The sequence below is a fragment of the Brachionichthys hirsutus genome, unplaced genomic scaffold, assembly GCF_040956055.1.
Source record: "Brachionichthys hirsutus isolate HB-005 unplaced genomic scaffold, CSIRO-AGI_Bhir_v1 contig_764, whole genome shotgun sequence".
Taxonomy (NCBI): Eukaryota; Metazoa; Chordata; class Actinopteri; order Lophiiformes; family Brachionichthyidae; genus Brachionichthys; species Brachionichthys hirsutus.
This window is the reverse complement of record NW_027180516.1, coordinates 40,755-66,054: the sequence shown is the minus strand read 5'-3', so window position 1 is coordinate 66,054 and position 25,300 is coordinate 40,755. Positions and strand designations below refer to the sequence as shown.

General features: G+C 42.5%; 3 protein-coding genes across 3 annotated transcripts; 1 reads left to right on the top strand and 2 right to left on the bottom strand.

Moving 5' to 3' along the window:
* Nucleotides 1–5,073: 5,073 nt before the first annotated feature.
* On the bottom strand, nucleotides 5,074–7,043 carry LOC137915784 (opioid-binding protein/cell adhesion molecule-like). The gene is made up of 8 exons (XM_068758902.1): nucleotides 7,005–7,043; nucleotides 6,576–6,734; nucleotides 6,360–6,497; nucleotides 6,043–6,270; nucleotides 5,872–5,946; nucleotides 5,615–5,760; nucleotides 5,418–5,488; nucleotides 5,074–5,232 (listed from the first exon to the last, which is right to left on the bottom strand). The coding sequence occupies exons 1-8, from the start codon at nucleotides 7,030–7,032 to the stop codon at nucleotides 5,139–5,141; spliced, it is 939 nt and encodes a 312-aa protein (XP_068615003.1). The 5' UTR covers nucleotides 7,033–7,043; the 3' UTR covers nucleotides 5,074–5,138.
* Nucleotides 7,044–8,097: 1,054 nt separating this feature from the next.
* On the bottom strand, nucleotides 8,098–16,430 carry LOC137915775 (ubiquitin carboxyl-terminal hydrolase 5-like). The gene is made up of 20 exons (XM_068758894.1): nucleotides 16,241–16,430; nucleotides 15,612–15,740; nucleotides 15,400–15,466; nucleotides 15,189–15,316; nucleotides 14,814–14,959; nucleotides 14,035–14,219; nucleotides 13,796–13,890; nucleotides 13,017–13,210; nucleotides 12,743–12,814; nucleotides 12,430–12,517; nucleotides 12,199–12,324; nucleotides 11,956–12,109; nucleotides 11,392–11,554; nucleotides 11,222–11,310; nucleotides 10,899–11,084; nucleotides 10,407–10,550; nucleotides 10,172–10,314; nucleotides 9,823–9,970; nucleotides 9,592–9,676; nucleotides 8,098–8,821 (listed from the first exon to the last, which is right to left on the bottom strand). Exons 1-20 carry the CDS (start codon nucleotides 16,346–16,348, stop codon nucleotides 8,728–8,730), a joined length of 2,544 nt encoding a protein of 847 aa, XP_068614995.1. The 5' UTR covers nucleotides 16,349–16,430; the 3' UTR covers nucleotides 8,098–8,727.
* Nucleotides 16,431–17,000: 570 nt separating this feature from the next.
* On the top strand, nucleotides 17,001–21,928 carry LOC137915774 (prolyl 3-hydroxylase 3-like). Its single transcript, XM_068758892.1, has 16 exons — nucleotides 17,001–17,295; nucleotides 17,933–18,117; nucleotides 18,335–18,493; nucleotides 18,605–18,797; nucleotides 18,910–19,041; nucleotides 19,185–19,327; nucleotides 19,485–19,574; nucleotides 19,691–19,743; nucleotides 19,846–19,925; nucleotides 20,013–20,140; nucleotides 20,218–20,313; nucleotides 20,739–20,889; nucleotides 21,054–21,171; nucleotides 21,333–21,408; nucleotides 21,496–21,636; nucleotides 21,773–21,928. The coding sequence occupies exons 1-16, from the start codon at nucleotides 17,001–17,003 to the stop codon at nucleotides 21,926–21,928; spliced, it is 2,196 nt and encodes a 731-aa protein (XP_068614993.1).
* The last annotated feature ends 3,372 nt before the right edge of the window (nucleotides 21,929–25,300 follow it).

Sequence of the window (25,300 nt, the reverse complement as noted above, 5' to 3'; positions counted from 1 at the left end):
CACCCCGGACAAGCCGCCAGTTCGTTGCAGGGCCACATACAGGCAGAACATTTTAGTGTAACCACCCTTATCTCTAAATGAAATGCAATATATATATTGCATTTCCCCCCCTCCTCCCCTCTCTGCTGTCGGCTGACCAATACAGGCAGAAAATGCAAAATAATCTTTCCTTATATCTCCATCTTTAAAATGTTTAATTATATTTCTAAAAGATGAAGGACTGCAAATATGTGATGACATTTAAATGATAATTTGGGCTATTTGTTACGACTGAGATCTGATTTGTAAGAAGATGATGGAAACATAATACAATTACAGATAAACAGACGTTCAAGATCATCTCGCGCAGTGAAAACTCAGAAACAACGATCATTTCATCTGGCGAGGATGAAACAACGAGCAAAGATGGAGGGGGGAGGGTGGAGAAGAGGAGGCGAAGAGGCGAGCAAACAGAAAAAGGAGAACACAGTCCAGATATAATAACTTTATTAGTATTACCAGAATTAATAACCCTCAGTTTAAGCAGGAGGCTAAATTATCTGATGGCTTTTATGCTTCACACAAAACCAGATTTAAAGTTATTCTTTTTTTTAATGATTCTTGTGTGGTGCTTGTTCCTAAATCTATTAAATTAATGTTTAATAACTTATGTTTCAGTTATTAAAGTGTCAGTACATGATTTTGATTTATACATCATGCAGATATTGCTGTAATTACTTAGATCTATAACCGGGATGACAGGGAAACGGTTAACAATGATATTTGCTGTCTAGACATGAGCTTTTTTTAGTTTGGAGTGTGAGTGAGTATATTTTGGACACCAAAATAGAGTATATACTTACAGCTATTGATGAGTGATAGGAGTCCTTCTGTGTTCAGTGATCTGGAGTCGGCTGTAAATCTTCTTTTAAAGAGTCCTCGTTCCTCCCTCACCAGCGATTGGTCTGGAAACGGAGCACAGAGTTGTTGATCAAACCGAAATCGAAATAACGAGCTTTGATTGGTTGTTTCAGAGAAAAAGGACAAAATCTTAGTCGTATATGTTTTGTTTTTTTTGTTTTTTACAATCAATGAATTGCATTATATTCTGTTTAGTGCAAAAATGCATCAAATGAATATAACGGTAGATTAAAACAAAACCATTCAGGTTTTATTTTAATCAGCAGATTCAAATATACTCGTGATTTTCTTTATTTCTATTTAATATTTCATTCATCCAACAATACAACTGATTTTCACTGGTTCAAATTGCTGTTAATATAAAAGCGCTGCTGCCAGCAGGAATCTTTCTGACCTGGCCTGATTATTTCTTGTAATTGACATGTTCATTTTCTCATTGTCATTGTAATTGCTTAGATAAAGAATTATTATTGGATATTCATAATCCGATCTATGAGATTAAGCAGATTGAGACAGTTCCTGTGTTCAGTCTAACATCTTTACCTTGCATCTTTCTCATTCTCATGAACTTAAGGATAACGTAATAATGTCTGTGAAGATTCTCAGTCTCAGAAAAACTTCAAGCAACAAGTCCAGTTGACATTTGTCAATACAGAGATCAATGGAGCAAAAATGTTTATATCCACTGTAGCAAATACTGCTTTGTGTGAACAGTGCGGCGTTTGAACATTACTCGCAGACTCAGACTTAAGATCTGCGGAGCAATTTGTCCAACAGAAGCCCTTCGAACATGATCTGTGGTTCAAATAAAATCAGGCAGTTACAGAAACATATTAACAAGGAAGGATGGACACCCTGCATGCTCCAATTATAATGCATGCAGTCTGTATCACACTGTCAATGTGCAAAAATGTTCAACTCCAAATCATTGTTTTTTTGCACCATCATTTTTGATCATGTAATTCAGCACGACTTGTTTGATATTAATCTCTGTTTGTCTCATCTCACTGATTTGTCTTTTAAATAATGTATTCTTAGACTAATTAAATTAAGGTATCCTCCACTGCTCTTTGTGGATTCGCCATCATCAACCTGCGGAGGATTGAGCGCGTCTTCGGATGCTGTAACAAATAGGAGATTGCATCACTCAACAGTTTACAGTCCGGTTCAGTTTAAAATTAGTGTTTCATTTCAGATTGCATTTAATTTTTTGCTGAAAAATGATGAAGACAATAAAATACACATTGAATTCTGCACCACACAGTAATTTTTATAATACTTATGAACAGCTGTGCGATGGCAAACAACTGTTTGTTCTTATCTCGCCTCCAAACCTGCTGCCGAGTTGAACCTGCACGCAACACAGCAGCCATGAAACATCTGTGAAAACGCAATGGCGCTCAGCGTGGATTTATTTTCTGGTTCATTTCAGTCAAACCAAGATAAAGACTTAAAAATCTGTTTATTGACAATTAAAGTGTACAGCCAACATATAAATAAATAAGTAAGATGCTGAGGTGGTGTAGACGTTTTGTCCTTGTTGCGAACCACAAGGACAAAACAAATATATTGGGCATGTTTAATGTGTCTCTCTGAAGTTATTCTGCCTTCATGAAGGGAAAACAGCTGCTTCTGTTCTCTGCGAGCTCCGAATGAAACAGGTCATTTTAAAAAACCCATGAAGTTATTTCTGCAACACCAATGTCTTTATTTCTCAGCCTAGACTTAATACGCACCGAACATCTGGATATAAATCTGTCTCAAAAAACAGACCCATATGAAGTTTTCATTCGCAACGGATATGTGTCTAGTTTACGTGATCTTGGTGTAAAACACCTGAAAGTGTGGAATCCCTCATTAGTCACACGCCTAAATGCGGGAGTAGGCGCCACACCGTCATTACTGAACGAGAAAAGGCCAAAAAGAAAGGGTGAGTCACCGTTCCATCCTTCCCTCAACCTCCATTCTCTCCTACAGAGGGTTTCCCTCACTCTGCAATACCGATTCTCTGTGTGACTTCTTTTGTTTGTTTTGCAAAAAAAACTACTGTAGGATGTCTGCAGCCGTGTGCAGACAGGAAGGCCCCGAAGGTGCTGCGAATCTGCAAGACACATTTACCGAGGCCCTTTGAAAATGAGCTGGTAAAAATGTAAAAGGGCACGCAAAATAATCACAAATTAGACTCGGTGTAGACAGCAGGTTCTGTCTCATGGCTTCTTCCACTGATTGATGTTCGCGCTACATCTAGTAGTAGTGAATACAACATAAACGACACAGACGAGCAGGCATATTCTGTTAATATGAAATATTAATGTGCAAAGCATCTTTGCTTTAACTTTATTTGCATGCATCACATTTTAAAGCCTTTAAGGCACAAAAATACCTTTTGGACAGACTCTCAGAATGCTTAATAATTAATTAATCACCAAACAAAGTCAAAATTAGTTGAAAAGGTTCAGCGTTTCTTTGCATTTTGTGGACAAACCCAGAACTGACAGTGCGCATTCTGTTTCTTTACACCATATGCTCCTTAAAATCTGTCGACTGTGACGCCAATCGCAGCATAAACATATGGAACAGTCTTTACTTTAAAGTATTATTAAAATCACTGAGAAAACTATTACAGCTTGTCATCATAATAGTGTCTCTGTTTCCTAGTTAGAAACAGTCATTATGTTATTAAGTAATCATTTTCAACGATTACTAAATAAACATGATTTACAAAACACAGTGTTAATATAGATACTGATTATTCCATGCAAATAAAGTATTTTTTTTTATGATGGGCCAGTTTGCAGGCTACAATTACATTTAGCATTAAACAATGCATTTAGTCTGTGTACAGCTTGTGCTTAGCTCCTAATCAGTTCTACAGAGCTATTCTAAATGTTCTCATCATTATGCTTGAAGTAAATAAGGAGCAGAGAAATGTATTTTAGGTTTTGACCGCTTTCTTACTGCTGTAGTTGGGAAGAGCACAGCTTAAACACTTCTGAAATCGAGGAGCAAGTCCACAGATGGAATCGGAAATGCTTATTTATTTAGTGTTATTTATTTGGGGCTAGTGATTAAACTGAAAGTCCTTCAGTACTGATTTAACTGATTTATTACATCATCAGCTAAATATCACATGCTATTCAGATATTCAAGTTCTTCACATTCTCCTTTGTTTGGGATCATTTGCACCAGTTTACAAGACAGAAAGCGAATAAAACAGACAAGACCGGACCGAGGCAAAGACAAATTAAGCATAATGTGAAATCAATGACAAACGGTTGTCAAGATGTGGCCTTGAGTGACGCCAGAGTTGCTCAGAACTCCATGACTCCCGTCTGAGACGAGTCTCCAGCAGCCTTTGGGAGATTTGTGAGCATCTGTAGAAATATTTTGTGTCTGCATAGAGAGACATGCTGTTGACCAGACTTATGGGTCTTCCTGCTACCAGAATATTTACTACCAGTTTTTAGCAAGTAGAACATGAAGTATATTTAAAAGTACTCACATGTGACGCTTTCAGTACAGCGATGAGTTCGGCTCTAACATTTGGTGAACTGTGTAGATACAATCTACCTCTCTCTCTCTCTCTCTCTCTCTCTCTCACACACACACACACACACACACACATACAGGAAGTCACCGCTATGATTCCATCATTCCTATTATAATATAAATGGCTTAAGTAGATTATAAAATAAGCCATGTTTGAAAGATATGAAACATTTAGTCAGCCTTAAATACAAATTCAGACAACAGTGCATGTACATGTCATTGGTGCTTGAGCATTACTGTGTTAAACAGGTGTTTACTGTGCGTTTCAGCACGCGCAGCGCTGCACTGGTGGGAACACCTGCTTTTTCCTGCACCAGTTGTGGGGAATACAAAGCCTCTGCACCAAAGCAGGGATGGTTTAATAGTATATTAAAATACACATTGAAGATAATATAGAAATATTGCACTTTTAGTTTTGTTATAGTTTATTGACTGAAGAAAAATGCATATATTTTATACATTTATTTTGTAAATAAAAAAAACACTTAAAGGTATATCTGTAAAATAATATGTGAGGGCTTGAGTAAAATGTACATTCTATTTTTTATAATAATGAAGCACTTGGTAAAGCTCAACGTTTTTATTATTATTACAGCATTCAAAAGCACATTTAAATTCATGGCACATTCACATTGGGGTTCTCTCTTTCCCTATCTTTCTTTTTTTGTCTGTCTCTTTTCTTCAATCAGTCACTCCGCTAGGAGGAGTTGCAGGGAGGGGGGGGGGGGTACTGATTGCCTCTTCCTCCTGTGTCTTTGCTCCAGTTTCACAGCAGCTGTTGGACTGTGATAAAGAGAGTAAAGAAAAAGCTTTGACGCTAAAAACAACACGATAATGAAGCACTTGGTGAAATCGAGGTCACACAGTTATGAATATTGAAGCGAATACAGCCCATTAGAAAGCATCTGTAAAGTGAGTGAGGAGTAAAGTAACGTTCTCCTCGGTAGAAGGAAGTCGAGAACGTTTACCGGCGGTTACACTGACAGTACTGCCTCGGTGTCAGTGGCTGGTGGCCATTCCTCATCTTTAACAATTTTCTCTGAAGCACACACACAAAAAAGAAAACAACTGATCTCAGATCTCCATCCCGATTGTAAATGTAAATCCACAAAGCAGCATATGAAGCTCCTCTACGTTACCGTACCGAATCATTTTCTTCACTCACCTTCTTCCTTTTGATCCTCTTGTACAAGCAAATGACGGCGACGAGAAGGAGAAGCAAAACCACGCCGCCGCCGACTAGAATTACGACCCACATCCACCAGCTGAGGCCCAGCAGCAGCCCTGCATTGGGCGGGGCGTTTGCAACACCTGGATGAGTCATGAGAACAGACCCCCGGCAGAAAGGATGAATAATGAATGAATGAAGAGTCACCACAGGCAATTATGTAATCGCAGTGGATTTAAGTAAAGCAAACAAACCTGTGGTGGGGGGTGCATTGGGGGTGTCATCCGAGCTTTCGGAAAGGTTCGGTGAAGGTGTCTTTGGAGCAGGCCCTGAAAGCACAACAGAACTCTCGGCTTTGGCGGAGACGTTGTTTTTGTCAGGGTAAAAATCACAAGCCGATACTTCGGCGGGAGCCGGTTTCCTACCTGTAACCTTGACGACCAGTCTCTCATTGTATGTCACCCCATTATGGGAGAACGTGCAGTTCCACGAGCCGTGATGTGAGCGGGTCACTGGATTCAGCTCAGCTCCTGTGTGTGGACTCCCAAATGGATTCTTCCACTGTACTGTAGATCCTTCCATCAGACCTTTGACCTCACACCGGAGCGTGGCCTTACTGCCCAGCCGGAGCTCCCCAGGGGGGCTGGTTGAGACTGACAGGGAGGGATTAAAAAACAAAACCTACACACACATCAGGGAAGAGAACTACTTGCAGATAATGCCCTCTTAGGCGTTCGCTTACCTGTGGCTACGAGAAGTGCATGTTGATGAGACTTTCCATCCACTTCACATGTAAACATTCCGGCATCACTTTCCGTTACTTTCATGATCACCAGCTTTGTGTTCTGCAGACTTGTCCTACGCACAATAAGAGCCTTGCCTAGAGCAGAAATGCAGGTTGCACAGTTAACGTTTTAAACTTCATCCTCTGTAGACAATGCCTAAAGTCTGTTTATACCTTTACTAGGAACGCCGTTTCTCCGGACTTTAAGAATCAGTTCATTTTTATGAAACCACGCCAAGTTGGAGTAACTCGTGTCTCCCCCACACTCGATGGTGGCACTCCGTCCCGGGGATGCCAGGAAGACGTCGGCGGCTGCCGGGAAAGCAGCCAGCACTAAAGACAGGATTACATTCATGAGTTACAATTCAAATAAGTTAGGTAAGGACAAACCGATATTACGATATACTGTCATGACTCTACATCAGAATCTTATAAACTGAATATGACATCAGAGAGTTTCGAGTTGATTTTAGTTTCTAAGCATCTTGAATGCAAAAAAAAAGGACAAATGCAGCTGTTTTTCGATGTAGATTAAAAGAGTGTTCGGCAAATTATTACGTTTATTCCAGATTATTTACTGTCTATATAAGTATCTTCACCCACCAAACAAAAGCCACAGAGTTGCCTTCATTTGGAATGCTGATATCTAAAGGGATGAAACAGAAATAATAGGCATTTTTGTTAATACGATTATAATAAAAACCTGAACGTAATAGTTCTGTGTGTGAGAGCAAACCTTTCCAGCTTAGAGATACCGCATGCAGCTTCTGTTTGAGACGAGCAACATGTGATCCCTAACCACCAAGTTGGGTTTCAACTTCCTTCCTCTCTATTTCATCTGTGAAAACATTGAAAAAGTGCTTCATAAATCTACATTAATACTGGGACGCTCCAAGCACAAGTTTAAGCCCTTGTGTTAGAATGTCAAGGTGCTTTGCTGTTGATCTGTTCTGTAGCATTTAGCTCACAAGTCAGATATATTTGTTCAATAAACATTTCATCGCGTCCCCCTTTTTTTTCTATTAACCAAATCAAAATCCATATCGTATAAAAATAAAAGCCAGTCTTCATTTTTCTCTCTATTTCAGAATGTAAAATATATATATATAAAGAATTAAATGTGGCAAACTATTCGTTTTGAAGCCAGACATATCTTCCCGTTATTGTAGAACAATTACAATCTAACCATACTAGATACTGTAATAACTATAAAAAGAGCAGATTTATGTCCCCTTATTGGCTGAACAGATTTTTTTAACCTTTAAATAAAATAGCAGTGATGAGCATGTTTTTCATTTATCACATTTACAATCTTACGAAGTTCTTTAAAAGATGTGTCCTGAGCGGGACTAATATTATACACAAGACAAAACTTAATTGCACAATTTAGTCTCAGCTCTTACCTTCACTTTGAAGCAGAGTTGTCTTTCGTGCTATTACTAAAATTCAAAAATCTTTCTTCATCCTGTGCTTCATTTTTTCATGACACAAAAGCACAAGGATGCAAAAACTGCAGAAGGCGGAAGAGATCTGAAGAAGAAACCTGTAGTTTGGAACTTTGTAGGTCAGTGCAACCCCAGCTCTGAGTCTGCGCCTCACGCCAGCAGCGCCTTGCTTGCAGTCTAAGCCTGGCATTCTGTTCACTCTGCAGTTTCAAAATGACGCATAAATCATCAATAACTAGTGAAAGGAAAGCTGAAAGCCAACTCAGGAATTTATTGAATAAAAACACATAACAGAAAGACAATTCCTTATTTGTCACAGCAGAAGTAACTAGGGACTTATTTGCACACCAAAAAAAACCTGGAACACACGCAGAAGTTGTTTTTTCTTTCTGAAACACTCAATTGTGCAGTTCTTTGATTTACTGATATTTTGTTAATTCAGATGTTGAACTATCTTCACTTGACTTAAATTTTAACAGAGTTAACACCAGGCTAAACAGCTGACAATGAGCTGCAACCATCCAATAGAACAGGGAGGCCGCAAGCAACGCATCTGGATGCAGAGGGGCAGTGACTATTACGGCAGTGGAAATCAAGCATACTTTTTAATAAGGGGTGAACTTTCTGAGCAACAGTTCTAATGGTCTGTGGTTGATTCCATGAAGCAGGTTTTTTTTTTAACACCACATCTGTACACCTGCACCAATTTATTCAACAGCCTATTTATGTATTATGAAATATTTATTTACACTTCACTTGCAAAGTGTGCTAGAGCATATTGTAAGAGCTGGGTTGGGTGCCACTGTGAATGCTGTCGGGTGTCTTTTGAGATAGGGTCCACATTTCTCCTCCTTCTCGTCAAATGCAACGCTCCCTTTGTCTCATTCAGCCACTCTCCGATAGAAGTAGAGGTATCCCATGTCTTTGGGAGGTTTCTCAGAAGCGCACACCTTCTGGTCATTGAAGATGACCCACCTGTGAAACACAGACATCGTCATCATCACAAAAAATGACAGATTTGACTCCATTCTGGAAATAAAACCTAAAAACTCATACTTTTTTTTTTAACATTACCAGGCTTATCTGAAAATAATATTTATGTGTGTTGTTTAAAGTGATACCTACTTTTTTCCCCCAATCACTATTATTATAATAATCTCATTTAAGACATAGTTACTAGCACATATCATGTGGGATTAATTTTTGTTATCACAATATATTTGCCATTTTCTTTAACCCAATACCCCAAAAGTTAAGCTTTTTGACGGGGGACTATGCGACCACGAGCATATTATTGTTCAGGTCAGACCTGGAGTTTGGCGCCCCCTGCTGAGGCCCAGTAGAATCAGAAAATCCATCACATTAAAATATAAAATATAGATTTTTTGAATTAAAGACATTGAATGAATCGAATACCGATTAAAGAACAGGAGGCATTGCATTTATGAGGCTGAAAAATCTTGTTTTGTTGCTTTTAAAATATTACTGCAGAAATATTTCGAAAAAAGGAGAAGATTTAAAAGAGAACGATTCACGCATTTTATTGATGTGAAACTAAAATCATCTGTTTCAACGCTGGATTCACACCCGACAACCATGATGATCGGGAGAAAGAGAAAATGGCGCTGAAGACGTACATATGGGAATTCCTTTCTTAATAGGCAGATTAAATGAGATATAGAGTCACAATGAGGCTTCTAAAATCCCCCAAAGAAACACAAGATCAATGAAATGATAATACTCACTGTTGCTCTTTCTTAATGTGACAGACGTAATGACCGCACATTGTGCTCGTCCCCATGTGACTGATGAATGCAAACAACTCGTATTCTGGATAAAAGAGAGAAAACAGAAGAACAATTATTTTTATCAAATCATGACTAGAGCAACATTCCACCAGTGTTGCTGATGTCATGAACGCGTCTCTGCAGCTAATTTGAGCGGGAATATTCAGAGATAAAGATCATGTAACTCACTGCCTGGCCCGTCTCTGACGCGAGGTCCGGGCGGAGGCTCTCGGCCGCCCTCGCTCTCTGCCGCTGAGCGGCCGCCTTCAGACACATCCATGGACTCCAGATCAAGGTGAGAGAAAATCCAGTCCACTGCCCGATCCACAACGTTACTCTGAGAAATGAACGCATATACGTGGTTGTAATTTTAGAGGAGCTTTAGGGGATAGTGAGAAAGCTAAAGATACATGATGGCTGACAAATGATGTTATCAATTCTTGACTTGGCAGTTCACTTTAATGAATTTTACTTTAAACAAATAAATCATGCAATTGGTAAAATGTGAAGCTCTAACTAGATTGAGCTTGATCCTAACCGTGGCCCGAAGTGCTTTTGTTGCCTGGTCCCGGCTGAAGCCCATGGAGACAATAATTGCCAAGTGCTCCTCAGACAGGCTCTCTGTGGGTGTGGTCCCCTGACCGGAGCTGCAGCCAGGTAACACCAGGGGGGCCGAGAAGTCTGCAGCCAATCAGAAAGGAGAGAACATGGCGAGTCAGGAGAGGTGACACTCATTTTGGGTTTCTCTTAAATTGCCCCGCTGCGCTGCACACCTGGATCCTCCATGTGGCTCATAATCCAATTCATGGCTCCATCGATTCCAGTGTTCCCAGCATAGTACACCGCTTTCCTGCAGGCCTCCAATGGGAATCCCATTTCACACAACTGGGAGACGGCACAGTCATCCAGGACAGGAGCTGTTGAGTGACAAGAAGAAATTCTGATCACTTTGACGTCGTCTGTGGAACGACAAACAGTTTTTTTGTTGGGAAAGGCAATGCTTACAAACGTTAACAAAAAAAGCAAACCAATGCAAATAAATACAGACTCGTATGCTCCTGGAAAATGTAACCATTGTTCAATTGCTTTACTTTGAAATGCAACTCAAATCACTTGACAAATTGACATTATGCAAAAGTAAATAAATAAGGCAACGGAAGGACGCAAGAACACTGTTGAGGCAGAAAAGAAAGAAAAGGAGGAAACAAGGAAGGACAAATAAGAGCGGAGAGAAGGAACAGATTGGAAGTGACAGACAGACTAACACAGCAGTGGAGAGTAGAGAGAGTCGTCCTCCTCGTTGCCATGGGAACCCAGGATACCTTTGACCTCCACATCTGGGGTCATGAGTGGGGGTGGGGCCACCTCTGGCAAAAGCTCCTCCCCTGGCTGCTGGCCGGTTCCACGTAGAGCGCTCAAGTCCAGAGTATCGGGAACGTCGATGCTCACATCTGCAAATATACAAACCTTCAAATGACTGCGAGAGACCAAATGTTTGTTTTGGATTTTCCCCCATTCTTGAGATTATTATTAAACCTGTTCCTCTTGGCCGGTTAACTTCTAAACATCTAATATTTTCTTTCCTCACCCAGTTTCTTTGGAATCCAGTCAAGGCCAAAGGTGAACTTCTTTATCTGGATGACCAGATGGTCGGGAAAAGAGGCAAAGCGGGTCGTTCTGGAAAAATAAGACAAACGCTGATATTAATTGAGATTTGTGTCGTCCATTCCCCTTCATTGCGTGCGGCTCGTTCCATACTTAGTGGCAGTAGTCTTTGTCTGCACAGCTGAGCTCCAGAAGTCTGAGAGGATCTCTGGTTCGCTGAGTGCTGCCATGCAAGCTGTGAAGGGGATTTGCGCTCGCACCGTCGGGGCTGATGGGTCGCCCTCCTCACGCCGACGCTCTGCCTCCTGAAGCTCTTCTGTTTCAGGGAAATATGTACACAAAACTAAAAAACCTTGGTGAGGACCATTCATTTCTGTCTGTCTGTAATTTGCCTGTTTTGAGAGCTCTTCACCTGATCTACTTCAGAGACGGCAGGTGAGTTACTGGTGGTGGTATCAATAAATTACTGCACTGTCACTTGTAAAAAGATATCAGACATCCAACTTCTCTACAGTTTGTAGCTCATATTCTCAAAATGTCAGCTATCAATTTTAATATCATCCACAAAATTGCCTTTATTCCCAATTTCTCAGCCCTTTCTTGCCACCTGACATACGTCACACTAGTCTTTGGATTGTCCTACAGCTTAAACCACTGATGAAGCGTGGGGGTTGGAGACGGTATGGGGGGGGGGACTGTATCCCATGAGCCCTTCACCTTGGTTGGTAGCCTGGTCCATCGGCACAGGCAGCTGGATGATGTAATCTACCCGCTGTGTGTACTTGGCCTTCAGTGATTGCTGGCAAACAATCCTCTCCTCCACCAGGAATCTGAAGGCTTCAGATGGGTTGGACCCAGAGCGGCAGTTCCTCTGGGGGGGGGGGGGGGGGGACAAAAAGCAATAACATAAAGGGGAAAACTGGGGTGCAAAAGAGGTGCAGGGTTTGAATGTAGCTTTACCTCCACCATGTTAATGAAGTGCAATAAAAACTCCTGAGCATCCTGTTGTCGATTGGTGGAGAACTCCGGGTGGCCCCGCCCGACAAGAGCTTTGAACATTTGTGGTGCTATGCCGGCTTGGTCTCCCTGTAAACGCGGGAGTAGTCGAGGTGCGGGTTAATAATAGACAGGTCACATTCTCACACACGCATGGGACGTGAACAACTGTTTAACCCAAGACTTCATTCTTACCCTGGGTTCAGATGCACCACTTTCATCCGCAGGGTCTGGAGCCGGCTTGGAATATTCTCCCGACAGCAAACCGTAGCCGAGCTTGGCTCTGCGATAAACAAAGCTGACATCACTGCATGTCCAACCACATAACATTGCATCACAAAGGCGTGTGTGTGTGTGTGTGTGTGTGTGGAAATGAGCCAGAGAAACGAGGTACACAAAAGAAAGGACTTGGAAAAATGCTATATTTTAATCAAGAGTCTTTTCCACATTGAATAGCGATTGTTAAATGGAAAAATACAAATAACCAGAGATGGGAGAAGACGCTCACACTTGGGTTTTGAAGTCCTGGGAGGGGTCACTTGGGGCTTCATCAATGATCTTATCAATGTTAGACACATACCTGGAAAGCATGAACGATAGCAGTTACATCTTTACTTTCCCTACCATACTAAAAATGCTGGAGAATGTGAGATGAATTCAAATAGAGGCACAGTGAAGAAACTCAGAATAATTATTTCACTCCTGCTGCTGAAATAAATTAATAAGAAACTTTAACCAAGATAGAATAGAAGATGGGCAATAAGTAAAAAGAGGGCACTAACTTGCTCTGGAAGTCTGGAACGGTGAAAAGAACTTGCATGACAGAGTTGAGGTAGCAGCTGTTACCAAGATTCTTCATGCCGGTCAGGCCGGGGCCAAACATGGGCCGTAGGGTGGTCCCCGACTCCTGGATTACCTCCCACTCCCCCACACGCTGGTTCACGGCAATCTCCAGCTCAGTCATTGTCCGCTCAGTCTGGTACCAAAAAAATGAAACGATGAAATGGGAAGAAAGATGTGGGATACAGGCATATAAAAACATAGGAGACAGCCTTCGAGCGGTAACAACAGCAGGCAGATAAGATACTAAGTGCCGCACTTGTTTTCTTGCACCCCCCCCCCCTGTCGGTGTAGCATCATTACATTAGAAAATCAGCATTAGAGTGAGAGAAACAAAGATCTTTTCTCCACAGGAGAGGAGATGCAGGTGGCAAAGAAATGGTGCCAACAGAGAAGTAGAAGCAGGTCTGGAAGGAAAGCCTCTGAAACCGAGAACAACTAGGTGAATATAATCATGGCTGTGCCGTGAAAGTGGAAGCACACAAAGAAATGTCTAACTGTTGATGCTAGACACTAAAGCACACACAAGGATTAACAGCATGCTAAGCACAGCAGGGAAGAAGAAATAAGTGGGGGAGCCAGATAAAAAAAAAAGTGGTTAGATTTGAATCTGCTAAAGCTTTTAGTTTTGGGTTAGTTTTTAAGAACAACTTGATTTATTTGGTGTTCAATGACACAAACATCCCTGCAGCACGCGGAGCAGCAAAGACACAGAACTTGCCTTCTCCATCGTCATCATGTCGATGCCAAAGTGGGCCAGATGCTCTGGTAACTTAGAATCCAGCACCATGTCATCCTCAACATAGGAATACACATCTGGAGAGACAGAATATTGGGAGCAATTAGGTCACGGAAGCAGTTGAACTAAAATGAAAACACATACTGGAGGATGCTGAATCGCTCTTTTACAGCCGGTTGAATTGAAATAAATTCTGCGTCTGTGCAATCCAAATGACCGACCTGCGCCATCGGGAGTGATGGTGCCGAGTTTGACAGCAAGTGGGTATCCCGTCTCCTGGAAATGGAGAAGGGCGTGGTTGTTGCCACCAGAGCCATCAAAATACCTGCGACCACACAGCACTTTCCCGTCTGTCAGGTTCATCCAAATATTCTCCTGGAGATCACACACCTCGCACCGCCAGCCACTAGGAAGGAAACAGTATTTAAGGAAATCAATATACTTCTGCAACTTAGTGAGGCTCTGCATTACGTAGAAACAGATATAAACTGTTCTACAAACTCTTTGATTTAAGCAGAAACTTTGTTTTACTCCAGACATTCGATGCATATCGCCATCCCTCTGCCTGCCTGTCAAGAAATACTTTTTTTGTCCAGGATGGAACCAAAAGACTGTTAAATATTCCTTTTTGCTGGAGTGGTGTCTTTTACCATCAAGCAATCTTAAACATTGTATTCTTTTAGACTTAAGTTTATTTCTTAGGAAATGATTGAGGTTTATTTTTGAAGCACATAGCTTTCAATTAAGTTAGGTTAGCTTCAACTTTATCATAATTACACATATACAAGTACAAGGTAATGAAATGCAATTATTAATCGTAAGATTTACCTTTATTTCCAGGCAACTACTAAACTGACACTTGTATTAGAGCTTGCATTTGATTTAATTTAACGGGCCTGGGAGGATTGACCTTTCCCTCATGGTCCTGCTCTTGTTTGCAAACACCAGTCTACAAGAGGAAGTTCACGGTGACTTAATATAAAACGGGCTGAAGTCTCACCTGGGAGGGATCTTGACTCCAGTGTCAAGCTGTTTAAGGTGAGTGGCGTGCTTCGACTCCTGCCTCACCTCTCCATCCCACTGTTGAACTTGTAAAGTGTGAGACACCGAGTCGGCTGCCATTATACCCGCCATTGACAGGGACACCTGGTGGAATGACAAAAGATATCGAAAGAAAGAAACTAGTTGTGAAAAACAGCTCAACGTTCATCTGCAAGTAACAGTTTATGAGCATGTGTCTGTTGCCCAATGTGCTAAAATGAACAGAATATAATGCAAACATGTAAGAAGAGCAATCACTGTATTAGAATGTGTCTATTAACATGATAGTAAATAATAATTGTATATTATTTTTTTTAAATACACATGTCCTCACCCGCTCTTTCACAACGTCAGGCATGGCAGCAAGGCCTTCCGACGTCACTTCTTGTCTATCAGGTAAAACAACCACCTTTAGATCCTCCTCGTACTGCTCCTGCTCCACATCGAAACCTCCTTCGATCCCTGAACAAGGGGGGGTAGACGCACGTCAATCTTAAAAAGGACAATCCCGTATCATCCGTGTTTGTAATGGCTCCCGATCTGACCTATAGCCAGTCTGGTGGGCTTCTTCTTCGGTGGATGTCCAGATCCGGAGTTGCTATCATCTTCCTTCTGTGAGAGAACATAGCATATCCATCAGGATACGAGATTACAGCGGGTCCACTTGAACCCGGAGCGAAATGACGTACACACAGTGTCCAAAATAACGGAGGTGTGTGTCAACTGTCGTTTGGGAGAAGAAATCATGACTGTCCACCTTGGCCTTCCGCGTACGGGTGATGTGGAAATAAGCCCTCTGACCGGTCCGAGCGTGGTGCCTTTCCACATACTGGCTCCCGAAGCCCAGGAAAGTGTTCATGCACACGTAGAGACCTCCTTCACTCTCCTGCAAGAGAAGACACTGGATGTTACAATCTGTTTGTGGTGGCAAACACAAGTTTAGAGGTTTTACTTTAGCCAACTAGCTCTCCACAGCAAGGCAGCTAACGCATGCTGTTCAATTCAACACTAATCAAATTATGTTCACTTCAACGTCACGACTGAAACGTTTGCTAATGTTATTGAAAAAAATATTGCCATTTATAAATAAACATTATTAAGTTGTCTTGCTAGCCAATATGAAGAAATACACACTAACACTGGCACAGCTAGCATAAAAAAGCTCGGGTAGCTAAGATTCCATTACAGTGCATTATTAGCTTAGCCTGCCGCTAGCCTCACTACTAAAGTTTAACCAGGAAAATCAAGCAGGTCAGAGGATCGAAGCGGGGCTGTGCCGATAGAATATCGAACGTGGCGATAACAGGAGGGAGTGGATGATTATCAGAAACGAAGGCGCGCAGTTTGTCGGCTGGCGTTTCGGTTCGAAAGAGGAAGATAGCTCACCGGCGAGGAAAATGACAAGGCGCATTCGTCTTTGTGGACACGGTCGCCTGGTTTGGGAACTCGAATTGTGGACAAAACCGACATCAAAACCTCACCGACGTCCGCCATGTCAGGCTCGCTAGTTCCGACGTTCGCTGGGACACTTGCTCCTCTGAGTTTGGACCCGTAGCCTCCCGGTTTAACGGCTCGGAAGTGTCTCCGGTAATGTCTAGCCTGGCTTCTGCTTGTCTGTGTGTTTGGGTGAATGAACCGTGAGATGCGTTCACTGGCGTTGAGGGAAGGCCGCTCCACTGCGGCTCGTTACCGTAATACGGAGAATGTCGCCCACCTGACGCGAGTTTGTGAAACAATAACATTCATATTTATTTTATTGCAAATTTGAAAAAAAAGCCCTGCTTGAATATGCTTCTGAGTCAGTAATTTAATTACAGGTGGATTTTTTTTTTTACGTGGTAGTTTACGTGTTCATGAGACAAAGTTATGTTCCGTTCTACTATTTGGTATATTTACGGTAACGTCCGTGAACGCAACCTTAATGAAGAAATACAAAGTTGACTTCTATCCGTCACACCGAGAACAACCTTATCTGATGGGATCAAACAAAAGCCAGTCAGCAATAAAGAACAGTTTTATTAAAACATAAACGTGCTGTATCTTCAATCGAGACGAAACTTTCTTCCTCAAGTATTTTACATAGTCCCTCCTCTTCTTCTTCCAACTCTCTCTCTCCTCCACAGTTTTGGCGTCTCACAAAACAGCCATGTCGCTGCTCTCAGGCTGTTTCGCTGCATACGTGGCGTTTCATCTCGTTGCGGTGGCAGTATTTAGTGTTTCCTTTGCAGCTCCGAGTCGTGGCAGCCCCAAAGCGTCCGCGCTTCTGCAGCCCTATGATCTTTTGTATTACAGCGGAGTCCGGGCGTATTTTAACAAGGAGTGGGGGAAGGCTGCGGGGCTGCTGGAGAAATCCATCGCAGCCAAGGATTCGCTGCACAGAATCCGCAGACGGTGTCACGATGAATGTGCGGCAGCAGGGAAAGAGGCGTTCGATAAGCTGGGCAAGTTATTTATTAAAGTTTGTGCACTTATTTATTTATTTATTATTATGGCAATTACACAGTTAGATTCCCATGACCGAAACAACCCCTCTAATGTGTGTCTTGTGCACCTTGTTTTGTAATCTAAACATTAGAAGAAGTCAACCTTGCTTTGAAAAGGTAAAAGTAATTACAGTAATTTTGTTACGTGTTCATTTTAATCTCAGTTATCGTGACGCACCAGATTTTTGTTGTTGGGAATGTCTGCAGGAATGTCAACACCAATTTGGTAATCCCTCAGTTTTGCAGTCAATGGATTCATGTCAAACAAACAATGACTTCAAACAACGCATGTTGCGTTTATACTGATGCTGATCAGTAAGAATCAGGCCAAGCAAAGCATGCAAACAGATCTGAATCAAATAGTTACCAGTTAGGAATTAGCTTGTTAATGGTATTTTTTCCTAAATCTTAATTTCTTAAATTGTTCCTAAATCCTAAATGCGCAGCATGCACATTTAAAACAAGTTTCATTTATTTACGTCAAACGTTTATACCTAAAATAATAATAATCATCATTTGTACATTATTATCTTTTGCCTGGATGACAGAAGTTATCCACTTCCAACATTGACGCTATCGTTTTCCATTTTGTTAGACTCTGAAAATGGGAATCTGTGGGACCTTTGGGCCTTGGATTGGATACAGCAGAAGGCTGAGTGCTTGAAGTTCTGCATGGGACTCTCTGTCACACATGTGGGACAGCTCCCTGTCTCTACCGACATAGAGTATGAATTCAGCAGTCGCAACCCATACAACTTTTTACAGGTCACATACTACAAGGTAAGCTACTGTTCAGGCACCTCTAAAGGTGTATGACATAATAGTGGCTCATTTCCCATCACTACTGACAGACAACCAACCCGCAGAGGCCACTGGGACGAGATAGTCCAAGTTACTTACTTCTCCCGTCAGTGGCGAAAAGATTACGGCTGATGAATGTAGATTTTGCAGTTCTGTCTGTTCCCTTTCGCTCTCTCTCTCTCTTTCAACTCAACAGGTGGAAAAGTTGCAGAAAGCAGCATCAGCAGCTCACACCTACTTTATGGCCAACCCCAATCACCTGGAGATGAGGAACAACATCGAGAAGTACAGACGGATGAAGGGAGTGAGAGAGGATGCCTTCCAGGACAGAGAGATTGAGCATGAGAAGCACTGGGTGAGGAGCGAGGGGGGGGGGGGGGGGGGGGGGGGTGATGTATTGAAGGAGAAGAACATTGAGTCGTGCACAGTACTAGGTATTTTCTTCTTTCCCTTCCTTCAAACCCAGGTCCTGTATGACTCTGCTCTTCAGCACGAGGCCTCCTCTGACTGGGTGAAAGCAGTTGAGAAATGGAAAGCCTGTGTGAATGAAACCATGAAGCAGATAGAGGAGTGCAGGGTGCAATGTGAAGTTGCCTCTCAGCCGCTGCCTGAGGACAGGGGAGTCGACGGTGTTGACGGTGTATTTGAGAAGGCTGCAGGTAAAAAAGAAAAGAAAAATTGACCGACACCTGATTTCTCTGCTTTAAACTAGAAAGAAAAAGAATAAAAAGAACCCAATTTGATTGACCTTTACGGATCTTTTTTGTCTAGCTCTTTCCCTGTCCCTCCTTGCATTTCGACAGTCCTGCGTGACTCAGGTGGCCACAAGACCTGGAAGGATTTCTGCCCAGGAGGACTTCCTGCCCTTGCAGCTGGAGCATCTGCATATTGCACAGTTCAAAGGTAAAGGGTTGGGGGGGGGTCAAATGTCCAGTCACAATGCGGCGTATGGGTTTCTTCGTCTAAATGTTCTTCACATGGTTCATTTCACATTTCAAACCCTGGAGTTCCAGTTCACCTTATTTTGATGTCCATCCTCCCCACAGCTGGTGATGTCCGTGGAGCAGTGCAGACACTTCACGCCTTTCTCCTGTTTTACCCTTCTGACAAAGATTCCTTAGGCAACCTGCAGCTCTATTATGAGTCACTAGGGGGAGACACGGAACCACAAAGCACTCAGCCTGCACAGGTACTATTTTAATGACCATCACAGCAAATTCACCACTATGGTTATAAGAACCTAGCACCATTTAAAGTTTGAATTATGGCGTTAATAAGAATCAAACAGTCGCTGTCTCGTCACGCCAGTTCTTTTAGTCATGTCTTTCCTTGTATTTGTCACACAGGAAATTGTCACGTATGTCAGCCGCTCTTTGCAAGAGAAAGAATTGTTATATTTTGGGATGGAGAACCTCGACTTCACTTTCATCGACCCAGTAAGTAGTGAGACTAGAGTTGTGTGATATGACCACAATCTGCGTAGTATTAAATGTGTCAAATATTTACTTCCACAAAATTAAATGAACGCATTCAATGATTGCTTTGCTTTTAGGATCTATGGACCCCAGAAGAGGTTGTACCAGAATCTCTGAGGGATGTCTGGAGGTGAGAAAGTCTGAAGAAACTCTATTTGGTGCTAGGGGCATTTGTGAACGTTAATGTGACTTCAACACAGTTTTTTTAATCTTTCTTTTTATTATTTTTCAGAGCTGAAAAAGAGAAAATGAATGACAAAATGCAAGCTGGAGATGAGCAGGAGGAAGTGGATGATAGTGGATTTTTTGCAGGCGAGTCCACCCTCTTGTTTCCATTTTTGATGGTTAAGGATTTACCATCTCACATTTCTTATCCTTTCTTATTTGTCCCCTCTTCAGGTGGGCCAGTCCCTCGGGTGGGCGTGACCATCACCATGGATGATTTGAGCCTTAAAGGGACCAACCGTGTAGTACTCGACGGAGTCATGACTGAGAAGGAGTGTGAAAGAATACTGCATTTGGCAGCAGTAAGTCCATATTGTCTAGAGAGTCAGGATCGACGTAGCAATACTCTCACCTACAGTTTAATCTCATCTCATGATAGGCTGCAACAATTGCTGGAGATGGTTACCGGGGACGACGGTCACCGCACACGCCTCATGAGACATTTGAGGGCCTGACTGTCCTCAGGGCTGTGAAGGTAGGCGACCAGGAGATGTTGGGGTAATGCCTTAAGCAACCAAGGACAGTGGAACCTCGGTTGTCGAACATAATTCTTTCCGTAATACTGTTCGAAAACCGAAACTATTTTTCCCGAAATGCTAAGAAATAAATGGAAACTTTCTTTGGATCCTTGACTTGAAGGGCGAAAGAGAACAAAGCGAAAAAATAAGCACACAAAATGAAAAATCTGCACAGTCGTTCTGCTACGGCAGGTCGACTCAAACGGAACCTGCTCGGGTAGACTCCGCCTTTCGTGCGTTCGAAATCCGAGGCATTTTAAACTAAACATATTTGGTCGAAAACTGAGCTGTTCGACCACCGAGTCGTTCGAGGAGCGAGGTTCCACTGTATCATATCATCTTAATAGGAACTGCTTTAACAGGGCTCTATTTTCTCTTGCAGTTGGCTCAGGACGGTCTGGTGAACCAAACAGATTCCAGGCTTCTACATGAGCTGGGAGAAAGAGTGAGAGACCTGCTGCATTCCTACTTCCGGAGCCCCTCAGGACTCTTCATCACTTTCACACACCTGGTCTGCCGCACTGCTGTTGCAGGTAATCCCCACTTTATCCGTATGTCTCTCGTGTGGGATCGCTATTATTTGCTGGAAGGGATGAACGTGTGGAACTACAACTACAGGCTGGTCTGATTTTTACTCTGTGGACTTTGACGTGTTGCTTGAGGAAGTGAAATAGTTCCTTTGATTCTCTGTGCCGAGGTGACCAGGAGGGCAGGATGGACCTGTCTCACCCCGTCCACGTTGACAACTGTCTCCTGGAGCCCGAGACAAAGCAGTGCTGGAGGGAGCCTCCGGCATTTATACACAGAGACCTCAGGTACTCAAAATAAACAGGCACAGTAGACAAAAAGGCAAACTGTATTAGTAAAGCTTTGTAAAACTTTATCAACAAAATATCAATGATTGCATTTTAAGGTCAAAGGTTAACCAACAGAGACCATGATGGGTGCTTTTACAGCTGAGTGTTTTCCCTCCCAGTGCCATCCTCTACCTGAACGACAACTTTGATGGAGGAGAGTTGTTCTTCACCAGCAGGGATGCCAAGACAGAAACAGTAAGTCGCTTTTCAACCTCAGGCCCACTCACTTTTGCGAGAAATGAAACCTGTTTTTCCCCTTCCCTCTCCGTGTCGTGTCCCCAGGCCAGAGTCAAACCCAGCTGCGGTCGACTGGTCGGCTTCTCCTCGGGGCCAGTCAATCCACATGGTGTTACCGCGGTGACCAGCGGCCGGAGGTGTGCGCTGGCACTCTGGTTCTCAAAGGAGAAGCTCTACAGGGACATGGTGAGCATGTTCACATCACACAATGTGGTGCTGTCATGTGTTATATAACACTGTAAGAAAAGTGAGAATTGAAATATAAAATATAACAGGAATGAAGGCGAGCCATTGTTGCTATACTTCTTCTTCTCTCCCTCAGGAGCGAGAGGAGGCAGAGGCCATATGGGCTGCAGATGGACAGCAAGTAGTGAAAAAGGACGAGGAGGAAGAAGGAAAAGTCATCCGGAATGCTCGGAGCCAGGCGCCAAAGGAGAGGAGAAGAGGGAATGTGGTTGGTGGCAGAGATGAGTTGTGAGAGCCATAACAAAATCCGACAGACTGAAGCAGTCGTCTGACTCCACTCCAGTGCACACATCGGTCATCGAACCAAACACGAACACTTGAGTTTTTAAACTCCACGTTCACTTTTCACGTGCTGCATTGTTTGATAAATTTGAATGTATTTTTTTTTTTTTTTTTTGTAAAGCCGAATGCATGTTTGCAGACGCTGTTTATACTGTGTGTGATGAAGATATGTGAGGTAACACTGCTCTTCTATCGTTCTAATTTAAATATGAGCTGTTTTAAAGCTGCAGGAGTGATTGATTTCACGCCTTTTAGAAATGAAAAGGTCATAAAAGAAATAAATGTGAGTCTCTTAAGAACTAAAGTACTGGATCTTAAAACATAATTTAATGTCAAACAGGATGAGTAAACTGCTAACATGGCAGCTTAGTGATATGGTTTGCTCCCCTTTGAAACTTAAGCCGCAAAAATGCACCAATAATGGTTGCAGATGAAGCAAATACACTCGGGCCTGTTCAACAAAGTCATCAGTATCACCCGGCCTAAGCCAAAATCAAAAGACATTCCAGAAGACACGAAGAAGAAGAAGTTGACAGGAATCCGTCTTGGAAGGGTTACAAAGCTCTTGGAATCCACAGACGGACAGAAAGAAACATTATCCTCAGATGGAGAAGACTTGGAACAACAGTGAACCTTCCAAGAGCGTGATGAACGCTCATTCAGGAAGACAAGAGATCCAAGTAAAACATCTGAGGAGCTGGAGACCTCTCTCACCTCCAGAAATGCCACTGGTCATGGCTCCAAATGTTATCACCAAATATCTTTTTTTTTTTTACTTTATTTTTAAATGTTTTGTGGCATGCAGAGAATAAAATAACTCACCAGAGCCCCAGGTACAATTCAAATCTCGTCAACATTGTCATCGTCCACAGGTTGTGTAAAACAGTCCCATCTTTTGCAGTACTCCCCCCCCCCCCCTGCTGTTGTAGGCAAAGGCCGAAGGTCATATTCCAAGTTAAAATATTGCTTTTTGCCCTTTTGTCTGTTAGAGTTACATTTTGTGCTTTCTCAGGTTGCATTTTCTTTGTCAAAGTTGCATTTGAACATCTTTTTAACCATTTTACTACAACGCAGCAGCGGGAAACGTTTAATAAAGTAGTTGCATTAACACAGTACGTCAGAAACGACTGTTCAAGGCAGTAAGAGAGGGAGAGATGGGGGGGGGGGGGGGTGATAGAAAGAGCGAGATTACCAGTAATCTCTCATAAATGAGTGCATTTGTTTATGAAGCTTAAAAAATCTCCCATTTAAAATATGGAATGTTAATCCAGCAAGAGATGATTTAATCATTCACGTCTACCGTGGAGCGTCACCCGCTCAACCACTTCCACCTTATCCTTCCCATTACAGCCAGCCCCCCCCCCCCCTTTAGTGCATTAGGAACTGAGTCAAGTACTGTTTACAGCCCATATTAACACTCTCACTCCCCTCTGTGTTGTAACCCCCCCACTGCTGCAGAATTGGGTCGGCGGGGTTGTTTAACGGAGTCTTGGCTTTAACCTCTTCCCTCCCTAACTTGCTGAAACCACGCAGCACCCTGAAAGTCTGCGTTAATCCTCTCTGAAGTGGGTGTTCTGTCTATATAATGCATCATAGATATCCCGGCCCTTTTCAGGAATTACAGACTAAAAATACACTCGTCCAACAATAACTTTAAAAATATCGGATAAACTGCAGCGATGCTAGAAATAATTTACAGACGAGATTATACAGCAGAGATCAAAACATCGTTGCTTTGAACTAAGATAACACACTCGCTTTGCCTTTGTAGTGAGTAGTGCATGTTTGGATGCTAACAAATCCTTCTTTGTCTTTATTTTTTAATCCGTTCTGTGATGCATTTCACAGCTCTCAAATGCCATTTCTATGAATTCCAGCCCAGCTCATTAATCTCAGTCAGTCTGCTTCTGTCTCTGCTGCTGCGTTTGAGTGAGCAAAAAAGTCAAAATGTTTAGAAGAAGTAGGAAGTAGCATAATAAAAGTCTACTGTGGCTAATTTCTAATTTCGACATGGCTTCTGTTTCACACGGGAAAAGATGCAAAATAAACTTCGCCAAAGGCTTTTTAAAGTGCTGAAAATGTCAGTAAAAATGCACCAGAGTACAAACACATGTAATTACACCTTCGACATGTTGCAAGCCTGTGTAATTACGTCTTTATGTGTAACCTTAGGTTACTCTGTGGTCTGAGACACAATGTAAAATTAGTAAGTACCGAGGGTGTGCCATTTTGCTTGAAAACATATCATTCAAAGGTGTAGTACAGAGGAAAGGGTCTCCACAGAAACAAACAGGGGGATTTCGATTCTATTTGTTCAGCATAGTACATTTAACTTTGATGCGTGGTGCTGGAAGTGCTCATGACCGTGAGTGCGATTTCATAGCCAATGCACGTGATTTTCTTTGTTAGATAACAACAGATCATGTGCAGCGGTGAGTTGCACGCTGTCTAACAGACGGAGGAGGGCACCGGAGACGGGATTGGAAGAGCTCTCTGCAGTCTTGGGTTGAACAGGAGGTGGGATGAAGCACCCCTAAGGACAGACTGTAAGCCAATGAGAGTAGTACAAAGCTTGAACCCTGTTCACGTAAGCATCCGTACCTGGTGAAACTGCATACTAGGAATGAACCATAAAGATCTCTCTCCTGAAACCCACAGTAACTCTGCGTCACCAGTCTGATCTCTGCTTCTGCCATTCTAATATTAGCTTCACCTTGGGTTTACGAAACACAAACCCTCTCGTCAGTCACGGATCCGTTAAAGACGACCCCAGCACCATAAAAAGCCATGTTCTCTGGGCCTCTATTTATCTTCCTTCCCCTCCCCTCCATGATTTCCATCCTAGTTTCTGAATCGGATTTAACCCAGCTCATGTCTTGTGACCCTTTAACCACATTTTGCACCTTGTTTGGTCCCCCCCCGCCCCAATGTCTCCTCTCCGTCTCTGTCTCTTTTTACCCCCACCCCTCTTTCTGTCCATCCTGGAGTTTATCCCTTGATTGCTGATCTCCCTTCATCCCTCCAATCCTCATCTGTTCCTCATAGGAGCAGTGGAGGGATATTCTGTTGTGTGTGATACCAAAAGTGAATGAGTGGGAGAAAGTGCTTTAACAGGCGGGCTCAACTTATGACTGCAAGCAGAGGGAGACCGCTGGAGGAACATTGATTAAAAGATCTGCCGGTCACATTGAAAGGAGACACCTGATCAGTAAGTGGATGGTCATGTGATAAGAATTGGCTTGGGAATTTTTTGGAAAGTTGTGACCAGAAATTATTCTGTTAAAAAACTGGCTTTATAGGTGGCAAAACTGAATGATTGCTG

What these genes read in the sequence shown, in the direction of transcription:
- LOC137915784 (XM_068758902.1), bottom strand. Translation starts at nt 7,032, where the DNA reads ATGAAGGCAACTCTGTGGCTTTTGTTTG. An exon ending in CAATGCACCCCCCACCACAG is followed by an intron (nt 5,761 to 5,871) that starts GTTTGTTTGCTT and finishes TGACTCATCCAG; the next exon opens with GTGTTGCAAACGCCCCGCCC. An exon ending in TACTGTCAGTGTAACCGCCG is followed by an intron (nt 5,233 to 5,417) that starts GTAAACGTTCTC and finishes TCTTTATCACAG; the next exon opens with TCCAACAGCTGCTGTGAAAC.
- LOC137915775 (XM_068758894.1), bottom strand. Translation starts at nt 16,348, where the DNA reads ATGGCGGACGTCGGTGAGGTTTTGATGTCGGTTTTGTCCACAATTCGA. An exon ending in GTGGTGCATCTGAACCCAGG is followed by an intron (nt 12,325 to 12,429) that starts GTAAGAATGAAG and finishes CCGCGTTTACAG; the next exon opens with GGAGACCAAGCCGGCATAGC. An exon ending in ACAAAGACTACTGCCACTAA is followed by an intron (nt 11,311 to 11,391) that starts GTATGGAACGAG and finishes TTATTTTTCCAG; the next exon opens with AACGACCCGCTTTGCCTCTT.
- LOC137915774 (XM_068758892.1), top strand. Translation starts at nt 17,001, where the DNA reads ATGTCGCTGCTCTCAGGCTGTTTCGCTGCATACGTGGCGTTTCATCTC. An exon ending in TTGAGCATGAGAAGCACTGG is followed by an intron (nt 18,494 to 18,604) that starts GTGAGGAGCGAG and finishes CTTCAAACCCAG; the next exon opens with GTCCTGTATGACTCTGCTCT. An exon ending in AAAGCACTCAGCCTGCACAG is followed by an intron (nt 19,328 to 19,484) that starts GTACTATTTTAA and finishes TTTGTCACACAG; the next exon opens with GAAATTGTCACGTATGTCAG.